General features: G+C 32.6%; 1 protein-coding gene across 4 annotated transcripts; it reads right to left on the bottom strand.

Annotated features, from left to right (window-relative positions):
• Positions 1-2,486: 2,486 nt before the first annotated feature.
• Positions 2,487-11,759, bottom strand: LOC129940772 (serine/threonine-protein kinase 26). 4 transcript variants are annotated; one of them, XM_056049243.1, is made up of 10 exons: positions 11,630-11,759; positions 10,166-10,539; positions 7,485-7,580; positions 7,225-7,353; positions 6,663-7,172; positions 6,442-6,587; positions 3,338-3,824; positions 2,998-3,282; positions 2,744-2,934; positions 2,487-2,669 (listed from the first exon to the last, which is right to left on the bottom strand). In XM_056049243.1, the coding sequence occupies exons 2-10, from the start codon at positions 10,190-10,192 to the stop codon at positions 2,657-2,659; spliced, it is 1,884 nt and encodes a 627-aa protein (XP_055905218.1). In that variant the 5' UTR covers positions 10,193-10,539; positions 11,630-11,759; the 3' UTR covers positions 2,487-2,656. The 4 variants fall into 4 exon arrangements, with proteins under 4 accessions (XP_055905218.1, XP_055905217.1, XP_055905219.1 ...); XM_056049242.1 differs by having other exon boundaries at positions 11,442-11,716; XM_056049244.1 differs by lacking the exon at positions 11,630-11,759 and adding an exon at positions 10,810-10,963.
• Positions 11,760-13,039: the final 1,280 nt, after the last annotated feature.

Here is a 13,039-nt window from a genome sequence, read left to right as displayed (position 1 = left end):
CAAGCAGGGATTGAAACCAGAAAGCATGACAGTTCTACACACTAAGTTTTCTATTTAAAAATTTGTATTTTCTATCGAAATTACATTTGGCGTGAATTATAAGACACCATTTATATGTTTTAAGCGTAATATAGTAATTTGATAAGACCTTTAAAACATTGTCAACACATCCTTATCCTATTAATAAATTATGGTTTTGATTTGCGCGTTTTCCTGCTGAAGATATTTTTGTACACAATCATTTTCAGAGCATACTTCAACTTCACGATTTTGGGTGGCCGGTCGGTGGGAAGGAGGAATCTATTTTATTTTTCATCCCCTTACTTAAACACTCACTTTAATACCGTTTGTTTGGCTTTCAACAAAGCTTACATACATATGTATGTGTTAATGTTCACTTTCCTTCTGACAGATTACGGTTTTACTTAACATATATTACATTATATTTGTCTCTTTCGTTTTACAGAGCTTATTATTTTAACTTAAATCAAGCGGGGTCTCTTTAGTTTTTGGTGCGTCTCGTGGTGAATTTTCCTGCCATTGTGATTGTTGCGAGAGCAAATAATTATTTAATGTTAAATACCTATTTTTTGTTAAAAAAGATCAACTGCATTACTGTACTAACATTTATTAAGCTTTAAGCGTGAACGCGATTGAGTTAAGTGTAATATTTCTCAGTTTATAAACAAGTGGACACACGCACAACTTAATTTGTATTACCAATTTGAGGTGCGCAACTTCATTAAGCACCGATTAAAGTAAGTACCTACCTCGTTAAGCAAGTAAATAAACATTTTGGTGCATTCATTTTATATTTATCAAGAAAGTGTTCTGTTTTTCTTTTCTTTTTGTAAGAATTTATTCTTTCTTAAACTTTCATTGAAATTCTCACTGAAGGACCTTTGAGAATAGCTAATAAAAGCTGATCGTGATTCAAATAGACCGCCCAGTCAACTTATCATTGCATGAATTTGTGCACTTTTAAAAGTCCAATTGACTCAAGGATGACAATCATAAAATAACTTGATCAAGCGAGTTAACTGGATGTCCAAAAATTCTAAAACAAGTGTCATACCATTAGTGCCTGGTTGATTTAAAATTAGGGGTTTTGAGAAGCTTTGCGATCTGTCGACTGTTTTTAAGGTCAATCGTCTTTTACGATTACTAGAAACAATTGAATAGGTCCTGCATGCATTCCAAACGAACAAACGTTTCAATGGTAATCATATACATATACCTTCATGCTTACCCTTAGCTTCTAAAATATACCATTGTTGTATACAAAACTTCTTTTCACACAAATTAATTTGTTTGCAAATTTTAAAATTCTTCAACTATCATTGAAAGCCTTCAAAAAAATGTGCATATGTAATGCTTCTAGTTTTTCATTGACGACAGTACCCTCAGATTTTGATACATATTCGTTTTTATCGTCGCTGTCCTGTGGATGTGGGCTATCAATGGAAGCGCATGACTAGCTCATTAAATTTCGATCTTGACAGCATTGTCAATGGGATATTTAACGCTTTGAAAACGCAATGCTTTCTATTGCAACAAAATGCCACTTTCCATGGGTAATGATTAGTAATTATGTCATGTAGCCCTGCTATAACAGAATCTGTTAATCTAATCTAAGCTTTTTCCGTTTACGGATCCACAGGTTGTTCAATTTTGAATTCATTTTTCTATGTAAATACCTGCAAGTATATGTATACTCCCAATTAGACTTTTACTCTTGATGGTATGTTCTCAGGAATAATACTGGTAGTAAAAATAGGTTTCAAGTAAGGGAAGACATTTGTGCTAAAATAAATCGACAATCCGAAAATACGTGAAAGAATTTCTGTGAATTTATTTATTATTACTTAATTAAAAAGATCATAATTTCAACCTTTAGAATATAAGTTTTTTCATCACTGAACCTAAAGTTTGAAAGTCAGTTCGACAATAGACAAGCTTAGTTTTCGATGTAAAAAGCTTTTTGAGCAGGTTTTCAATTGAATAGTGCTTTCACACATCTCAACTCTTTATATAAACAGTCGTTAATTAGATATTATTGATAACAATTTATTGACCAAAAACAATTTTTTTGTAATTTTAAATTAATCTATATATTTATGTTTATTTCTTTTTAAATATATTTATTTACATATATTTTATTCAAATCTCCTATATTATACATAATTCAGTAATAATAATTGATAGACAAATTATATAAAATGTAATGGATAGTACAACAAAAAAGCAAAAAAATAAAAACGGGAAAACAAATTATTAATAATTCTTATACATTAGTTTAATTTGTCAAGGTGGTGGTGTTTTTTTTTTCTTTTAATATTTCTTTTTAACAAAATTTACAACTTCACATAGTTTGATCAATGTTGTTTGTAATAGATTTAATTATTTATTATATATAAATTCAATAATTTTTGTATCTTCATTATTATTCATTAAATATTTTAAATGTGAGTTTAAGAAAGTAAAAATGTTCACCGAACACAACAACAAAGGGGATTAATTGCCAAACAAAACAAACAATTTAATTCAAAATAATTATAATAATATGCTTGAAATAATTCTAATAAATGTAGATATTTAAATATATACGTAAACGCTGCACAATTTTGTTAACTTAATTCATAATTCCTTTCCACACTCACTTCTTGCTTCTGGAATTAAAAGAATTTAATTTGTATTCTGATTTATTATATTTGTGTGAATTTTAATTTGTTTTTTTAATTACCGAACTACTTTTTCCATCAGGTTATTTATTCGGGTTTCAGAGTAACCAGGAACTAGTTTATGTATAACTTCTTTCAAGAACAAATCACTGATGCCCGGGCTAGTGCGCTCTGCCATTTCGAATGCTTGTCTCAATTCCACTATGTCAGATACATTTGAATTTCTACTTGAATGTGAATGTTTACGTTGCAGCTATAATTGTAAAAAAATTGAGTATTTTTTGGAGTACAATTAATTAAAAGGTGATTATTTTACGTCTGTTAGAAGTGGAAACAGAAAATTGTTTAGGCACGGGCTATTTGTTTGAACTACTCTGTTGACGTTATTGCTTTTAGGATTCAACGCTGTGCTTGTTCCTGTCGCCGATGATCGTTCTGCGTTGACATTGACTTTAGAATTGCCGTTGTAACTGCTATTGTTATTACCGGACGAAGAACTGGAAGTTGACTGACTATTAGAAGCAGAATGGTGTTCCTTGTGACTCCGTCGTTGGTTGGAAGGCGCTGCCATCGAATCTTCACTGTGTTCTAATTGCGATTGCTGAAAAATATTGAAATATGGATTGATTTAGTTTTGTGTGGAGCTTATAGCTTACCTCTTTCGATGTTCGTCTATCTTGATCTTTTTCCTCATTCATTCTCTGTTGTATTCGTTCGGTTTCTTTGCTAACATCAATGCCCATTTTCATGTTTGCATCCATATTGCTGCTGCCGGCACTTGTGGGTGAAGAATCTTGATGTTTATTACCCAAAGAACTTTGTTGACTATGATGCATCGGGGCAGATATATTAGATGCAGTACTTTTATTTTGCGGGACTGAAGAAACTTTGTAATGATTTAAGTTGGCGTCACGAGTAGATTGGCCGCTACTCGCTATTGAATGTTGTGATGGCTGAAGAATACTCGATCCATTGTGATGTTTATTAGACATACCCATCATCAGTTTTTCACTTTCATCGAGCTGGGCATTTGCTGATACGGCGCTAGCTGATGATGATTTGCCCGATACGTTATTAAAGTGTAAACCTTTGACAGTCATTATCCAAGGTTCATCCATATCACTGTCCTGTTTTGAATCTTCCCTGTTATGGAAAAACAAAAACAAAAACACAAATCAATTAAATTATATTTATTTCAGCCGAATCCGATCGGCTTATTTTGAGAAATCACTTTTCATGACAAGAATTACTCTTGGAGGATTTGTTAATTCCTCGCAAGAGGCAGTACCCGTGAAAACTTTTTTATTTTTTTTAATTAAGGTGGCACAGGCAGGGATTGAACCCAAGACCCCTTGCATGACAGTCCAACGCACTAACCATTATTATTATTATTATTTATTAAAATATAAAATAAATTTACATTATAATATAAGCATTTACAGCACAGCTACCAGAGACTTTAGGCTGGAAATTAGAGATCTATTTGAGATAAATGTTTATATAAGGCAAAGAGAAAGGTATAAAATACATATAATTTTAGGTACAGATATTTTGAAATCAGGGGATATTTTCTGATATCTTGGTCTATCATTCTTTTGGTTACACCTTATAGGAAAAAATTTATCGGGGTTCTAAGTTAAAAAATGCTTTTGAAAAATTTTTAAATGCGTCTGCAAAGCGAAAAGCTGAAAGTAAAACGTCTTGGACACATATTTTTGTAATCCGTCAATTTTTCTGATTTTTTGATGTATCACTCATATGGTTATGATTTCGACCTCAAAATCGGAAAAACGACCATTTTAGAAGTCTTACCCCGGACCATGGAAAAAAACTTTTCGACGAATGAATTTGTTATAATGTTGCGTATATCTATTTACACATTCACATCAGGGGATTTTGGTTTGATTTTCCGACTTTATGTTCAGTTCAAAATTCAAAACTGTAAAATTTAACTTTACAGTACCTTCGGTTTCAAAAACGTCACAAGCTGCTTTCGTTTTAAAAAATAATGTGTTTTCGGTTTGAACCATTTTAATTTGAAAATTAAGTAGAGATTTTTTTTGTTAACGAAATTCCAATTTCACTTCAGATATGTTTAAAAAAAATTCTGTGAAGAAGCTCAACTACTATTCTATTTTATGTTTTTATGTAAAATGTTCCCTTGTCAAATTGGAAAAAGAATAAGTTATATTTCCTTAAAATACAAGTTGAGATGGAATTGAAGCTTGCCTGAGAAGTGTTTTTTGTTGTTGGTAGTTTTTGCACGATCAACTGAAGAAAGAGGTTATTGAAGTATAGTTCCGATATTGAAGTTTATGACACTTGAAAAACTAACTAGTTACCTTGGTTAAAATGTACTGCCCAAAGAATGCAGTTGACTGCAAATAGAGTCCCTTATGTTGTCTGAACCTTCCCATTGACTATAATGGAATTTAACTTATATTCTAAAAAATAATTCCAAAAATAAGTACCACTTTTTATTTTTAAAACTTTTCTTATGTTATTTGCAGAATGTTGGGATAGAAAACATTGAAGAATGTAAATGAATGGTAAGTGTTTAGTGCCAAATCCATATTTTATTTTATCAAATTTGAAACCGAAACAAAATAATAATAAATAAAAATGTTGCTTTGGCATAAGTTCCCTGGAGAAACAGCTTTTGTGGGTACATTTCTGTCGTTTTTATTTCTGTTGCCAGGTGTAAAAACTTCAGGAAAAGGCCCACCATTAGTGCTTTGTATAGTGGTGACATACACTAGTTGTTAAATACGGTGATACAAGTGTTGTCCATAGTTAAACTTTTCGCACTTTTTGTGCAACTTTTAATCAGTTTTTTTTTTAATATAAAATACTAAACAAATTCCCTGAAGAAGCTGGAAAACAACTGGCGAAACGTAGGGTAATACCAAGATGGATTAGTTTTATTTGATTATTAATCGCATCCAACTGATTGATCATCAAAGCCCAAGAAACAAAAAAAAAATGTTCTCACAAATTAAACATATGATCAAGCAAGTTCCCATTATCAATAAATAAAAATGTTGCCATAATACCCCAATCATTCACCAACAAAGTACATTCAATGCAACTGTAGATTACTTAATTTTTGCATTGAACAACAATCAACTTAAATACTATATATTTTGTTTTGCCGAAGTTTTATACAAATATTTATTATAATAAACGAAACGTTTAAATATAAAATTCAATGAATAACAAAGTACTTATACCTGAATGCACCGATATTTTATCAATTAAAATATTTATGGTCATTTAACTTTGAATACCTAAGTATCCATGTATACGAATGGAGAAAATGATATATGAAATTTTATGTGATTATCAAATTTATTTTATTTAATTTTAGTGGTACCCGTGGCATAATGGTTAGTGCGTTGGACTGTCATGCTAGAGGTCTTGGGTTCGATCCCTGCCTATGCCATCTAAAGTCTTTTCACGGGTACTGCCTCTTGCGAGGAATTGACAAATTCTCCAAGAGTAACTATTGTCATGAAAAAGTGCTTTCTCAAAATTAGCCGTTCGGAGTCGGCATATAAACTGTAGGTCCCCTCCATTTCTGACAACATTACTCGCACACAGGAATGGTTGAGAGTTGTAAGTCACTAGGCCTTGGTTCTCAACGGACTCTCGCGCCACCCAATTTATTTATTTATTTTTTTGTAAACGTCTACTTAATGCTCCCAAATACTCCCCCAAATACCGAACCTATTTTTATAAAATTAAGGTAAATGTTACTTACGAGTCAGAGTTCTCCGATTCGGTTTCACTCTCTTCACCCTTTTGTGTCTTCCATTTTTTGTATCGATCTATTAGATCTATAAGATATGAGTTTTTCTTTGCTTTTTTAATAAATTGGTATTTTAGTAGCTCCTTTGCTGTGGGTCGCTAATATGGAGTAACAAAAAACAAAGGACATTAAAAAAACTGTAGCAATCAATTATAATCAATTCATTGACTTACGTTTTCTGGGTCTTTGTTTAAACATGCCTCAACAAAATCTTTAAATGACTTGGTGTAATTACCAGTGAGTTGAGGAGGATTATTTTTTGGAATCAAAAATAAAACTCTCATTGGATGTAGCTCAGAATTTGGAGGTTCTCCTTTGGCTAATTCAATGGCCGTTATGCCTAACGACCAAATGTCGGCTTTTGAGTCGTACATCGACTGTTTTATGACTTCTGGGGCCATCCAAAATGGTGTACCAACGAATGTATTCCGCTTAGATGTTGTGTTGGTAAGTTGACCAGCAACACCAAAATCTGCCAACTTAACATCTCCCATTTCACTGAGCAACACATTCGCAGCTTTTATATCTCGATGTAGCTTCCTTTCCGAATGCAAATAATCCAAACCTTTCAGAACTTCTCGTAAAATGATGGCTATATGCATTTCTTCGAATGATCCAGCCTTCATTAAATCCAAAGCGGATCCACCGCCCAAGTATTCCATTATAATCCATAATTTCGTGCCCTTAAAATAAACTAATTATTAAAGGAACCACGCTATTTGTTTTATATACAACCTTTAAATAAGATCCATAATATTTTGTAACATACGGGGAGTCGCATTGCGACAAGACCATAATTTCTTGCTGAATATCTTCTATCTCATCTTCAGCTTCCTCTAAATCAATTATTTTTATTGCAACGACCTGTTTTTGGAAAAAAAAAAGAAATTATTGCAAATCAATTTAAATTAATTTCGTATCTGTGAGCTTTGGTCAACAATCAAACAAAAAAAAATGATGTGGCATAAAATTTACTTCTAATTACGTGCACATACCTGTTGAGTTCTATTATCAATTCCCTTGAAGACTTCACCGAACGAACCTTTGCCGATTCGTTCTTGTTTGGTAAAAATAAGTTCCGGATCCACTTTCTGTTTTAAAGAAATTTAAAATTTGATTTATCATTCGATAATAACCTCCAATCGAATCAAAAACATATTCTTCAATAACATTCCAATAGCGAGTGACATAATTTTGTATGGTTTCGTATAAATTAATAAACAAGTGTAGGTATAAAAGAATTTGTATGCAAATTTTATTTAAACAACCTTTTTTTTTGTTGTTGTTTGGATATACGTACCAATTCACTAGGACTTTGGCGTAAGTTCCTTGAAGGAACAGCTTTTGTGGGTAAATTTCTGTCGTTTTTATTTCTGTTGCCAGGTGGAAAAAAGTCAGGAAAAGGCCCACCATTGATTGGCGGAACATCATACATGGACATGGGTCTTTTCCTGTCTGTATAAGAAGGTGCCACCACATTCCCTATTTGGCGATTGGGAGGTAGAGCTGTTTGGCGATAACTTATCAGCAAGTTTTCGTTGTTTTCCGGAATATTGAGCATAGATGACGCATGCGATATATAACCCCCGCTTCTGGCAGGGGGGCTTTCAGTGTTTCTATAACGCATATTGCTGGCTGCTATGCCTGGATGAGGAAGGGAATACGCACTTCGATGCTGCGCAGACGAATTCTGCTTATCACCATTCCAAATGCCACCCGATGTGGGTGCTCCTAGAGATGGAATAGTGCTTACGTTCCTTTCATTACGCCACATTTTCATCACAACATATCGCATTCAGCGTACCTCATACACCTTAATGGCAATTTTGCTACGTAGTCAGAGCTTGAAAAGCTGAGACAGCGTTTTTTTTTTATTTTACCAAGTCCCTTTAGGAGTGTGTTCACGATCAATTTTAAATTTTGTATTTAAAATGTAATATTATTCACTAGATAAACCTTTTTTTGAGGAAAGTTGGAAATTTTTCTGGGTGCGGCAGAAAATTCAAGCGACACAAATTCTTTTTTATATTTTATCCAAAGCACAGTCGCACATACAAACGAAACGATCACAAAAAATTACACCTCACAATGCAGACACTCTCTCACACACATACACATAAAGATAGAGGCTCGCGCGGAAACCTATCTTTCAGTTTCAGGTGTGTATCATAATTAGATTTCTTGAACATGTAGGTAGATATGTAGGTACTTTAAAACAATACGATGTTTCGTAAAAATAAAACTTAATTCTCCATCCGACGCGTTGTAAGCATAGATACAAACTAAGTTAAGTCTTAGAGATTTCGATTTTGACTCAAATCAAGAGCCAGGTCAGCCATAGTAAATGAGCAACAACAGCTAAATATTTGTTATAAAAAGCACCACAAAAACAACAACAATAAAAACAACTACCAAGCATGAAGCTGAATTTTTTCGCGCTGACATAGGTATTTCAGTTTAAGAGTTGTATACAGTTGTTGTGTTGTTGCTTTTGCCTTCGTTGTCGTACCTACCTCGGTAGTAGATAAGACATAATTTTGGTTTGACTCATAGCACAGGTGAGCGAATATGATCAGCAGTTATAGTTGGCTCGATGGAAGAGCTCAACTCTATTTTCTATTGTATACCTCGATCAGGTTTTATTTGTGCAACCAACAGAGTTTCAAAATACTAGATATAATAGAGTTGATTGGGGAAATATAATAAAGAATCAAAAGTGAAGAAGAAGAGGGAAATGTAAAAAAATATACGTAGATATTTACGATGAGTGATTAGATGTTATCTTGATCGGAGCAGTTTAAAAGGAAGAAAAAAGATCAACATTTTTCAGGGGCCCAAATGTAAGGAACAGTGCACAAGCTTAACTAATTCTAAAATAAATACTCCCACACCTCAAGAGAATTGGATTGAAGTTAGTAAAATCAGCTAATTAATCAATTAGGGGAAAATTGCTATCGAATAGAAAAATATGACATTCATAATTGTTTAAAAAAAAAATAAAAATCATATCTTACAGCTTTTCAGTTAATCCAATTTAGTTTAGAAAAGTGAATAGCTTTTCAATATACCTATGCAAAACATTTAAATTTAAGAAAATGTTCCTGAAAATATATAATTTCTTAAAATGTGTGTACAAATAATTAAATATCGCTTTACAACGATTCAAATGAAACCCCATTTCAGATATGTGCATAGCTTAACAGATAAAATTCAAATTAGCTGACTCTTCACCATCTATGGGCCCGTTTACTACTTTGGGCCGGAGTTTACCCCAAGTGGCACCTGATCTTACAAGAAGTATGGTAAAGGAGAAACAACAAGTAGGCATTTTTAAAAAAATAAAAGAGCATATACATTATACAATCTCAGAAGAGAACATTTTTAAGGGTCTCCTTTAAGTGGTTTTCATGAGTCGTAGAGCAAGTGGTAAGAGGCGATGAGTAAGAGTTAGGTTTAGGTCTTGCCAGGCGCGAATGACTGGTATCTTAGTCTTTTTTTTTATTATCTCTGCAAGTAACCTTGTGAAAAGATAATACGTAATAATATTTTGCTATTATAGCCTGGCCATAAAACAATATTGTTATGCATTTGAAACAATAAAATTCAATATGCCCACATATACCAAATAAATACAAAATTATGTCATTTGATATCGATAAAATCACATTATTCTTACGTTTGTGTTAACCTCCGTCCAGGCCATGTTGGCACAACCAGGACAATTTTCCAAGCTCGTGTACTTTGTTTTTGTCTCCTTGTACTTTTTGTTTCTCCTCCGTCGTTGTATATGACACTGTCGTAATGGTGGGCTATTTGAATCGCAATTGCTGATACTGCTGCAGCTGGTAACAGTCAAATGACTCTTCCTCCGGACCCTATGATGTTTTCTTAGCTGAATGTTGGTTTTCTGTCGGGCTTCTCGTTGATGATGAGAAGTTGCAGAAGCAGCAGAATTTTGTTTGTTTGTCAAATTGCGTAGGCAAGTAACCACAATACTGAATAACCCGCAATATTTCCAGCACAATGTTTATAGTTTGACAAAAACGGCACCTTAGAAGTTGAAGGAAGAAAATAAATGAATTTGTACAACCACTTAAAACAAAAAAAAGAATTTCAAGAGAAAATTAAGATAAACTACATCTTTGATTTTTTTAAATTTCTTTTCTTTAGTGCAAGATTTTTCTCTTCTGACCGGTTCTGTTGAAGACGACGAAAGGTAAAAAAAAGCGAATTGTAATGGTTTTGCGGAAGCTCACGTTGCATGGAACAACTCGAGTAGCTCGAGTAGGTATACAAAAACACTTCATAATAAATGCTCACTTTGCCACTCTGCTGTTAATAATGAAACTGACTTGTTCGGCCAGACCAAAGTAAATAGCCTTCCCGAAATTAAAAACCGTACGTATCACTATCAAGTCGGGCAGGTATAAATATTGAAGAATAAAAAAAAGAGTTTATTTTGCTTTTTTGACATAAGTGGCCCAGTTTGTGCAGTCGACTTTTAGAACAAGGTAGAGTAGTAGAATGCCAACGTAGCTCTTTAGTTAGAATTATCTCAGAAGATGACAACGAAAGTATGACACAAGAAGCACCGATCAAAGCAAAGCAAGAATGAACAAAAAAAAACTGCAGTTGATTCAAAGCGAAGGTTTGCAATCGCCTCGAAAATGTCCATGCATTTCGTTAGTAGATAAATGTTCACTTTTTTTAAACCAACCCCTATACCATGTTTTATATCTAAAGTAGCTAGGTAATTATCGATAGGTCATACATATTTCAATCACATTGTTAACACAAAAACAACAAATAATGCAAAAGAAAAACTCGATTCAATTTTCATTCATTGTTGTTCTTCTTTCTTATAATAATAATTGCCTTTCTTGGGCTGCTTATTAAAATAATTATTTAGAAAATATAAATAATGAAAAAATGAGTTGAGTTGGAGAGCTTACACAAAATATAAAATAAAACTCGTACTCGACGATTTGCGTGAGTCAAATAATGCCCGCAGTAAGCTAATCGAATGGTGGAAAAACCGCATTTAATGAACACTAGATTAGAATACAGAAATTTTGGATGCGTTTTTGGGAATGACCCTTTTTCGACTTTACTTTTAAAATAGTTATGTAAATTTGTCAACCTCTTCCACAAAAATTCGTGATTCTGACTTCTGAGAGTTTTCTTCGACTTCGCCACCACCGTTCCTTCGTTTTTTCCTTCACTGTTTTTGTTTTCTACTTGACAGACAGACACAGAGCCATAGCATAGAGCCTACGAAAAGTAGTTAGATCAAAGAGAAATGTCAAAAACTTATTTTTGACAATTGCAATGACGTCATAGTGCAATGTTGTAAGACAGAGATAGAGATTGTAATTCAATATAGTTTACCTATTTTAACTTATAAAGCCAAAAATCGGATTATTTACATTACAGCAACAAAAAAAAAAATGGTGGTCAAGTGGAAACAGTTTCAGATGCTTTGTTGGGGTTGTGTTTATGCACGCCCGTGTCCTATTAGTTTTCAAGGGGAACATCTTTTAGACCCCACCAACACTAAGCAACTTTAATTTGCTGAACTTTTGTTTGTTATGAACCAAGTTTAAGGACCATACTAGTTGTTAGCCAGGCAACTTTTATTTTGATTAATACTTCAATCAATGAGTTTATTAAAGTTCTATTTTAAAAAAAAGTGTATATCCATCCAAATTGTGTTAAATAACAAATTACACAGGAGTTATCATGAATGCCCTGTTAGCTGTTCGTTATACGTCAAATATTAAACGTGATTTTGCTTTTTATATACTCGTAAACAATTTTAAAAAGTTAACAATCAAAGATGTCAAAAATAAGCAACATAATTATAGTGTATTTTATTTAACAAAAGTGAAATTCTTGAAATTAAAAGTCACAATTACGTTTGTTTAAGTTTGTCAAAAAATTGGATTTTATGCACCAAAATCCTTTGTAAAATTTAATTAAAATGTACAAATCATTTCTTATACAAAATTTGACAGTTCATTTACCAAATCGTAAACTTATACAGTGTTTTACAATTTAAAAATTATTTTTTTTAAACAAACGTTTCGATTTTTGTATTCTTATCATATCTATGTACATCAATTTTGTGAGATACATTTATTCAATTTATACTGATTGTTATTTTTAGTATATATATTTTGACAGTTATGTTCTGGGGAGAGAAACGTATGTGGTTTATCCAGCTTTTCCGCTATTTCATGAATTTTCCTACTTATTTTCATGAACATTGGTGAATTTAAGTTTTAAAAAATAAAGTTTCGTGAGCAACTTAAATTGCTTGAGCAACTTTGGAGCAACTAAAAAAGCTAAGTCCGCCATTTCACAGTTTGGATGCATTGACATACTTCGCATTATTTTCATCTTTCCTTAACGTTTCCAGCCCTTCTGTAGGTTCAGCAAAAACTAAAAAAAACATTTGAACTAGATTTCGTATTTTGTTTATTATTCCAAACTTTATAAAAACAGATGCACTTACATAAATAAATAAATTAGGTGGCGCAATATCCATTGA

This window comes from Eupeodes corollae, chromosome 1, assembly GCF_945859685.1.
Source record: "Eupeodes corollae chromosome 1, idEupCoro1.1, whole genome shotgun sequence".
NCBI classification, from domain to species: Eukaryota; Metazoa; Arthropoda; class Insecta; order Diptera; family Syrphidae; genus Eupeodes; species Eupeodes corollae.
This window is presented reverse-complemented; position numbering and strand designations above follow the sequence as displayed.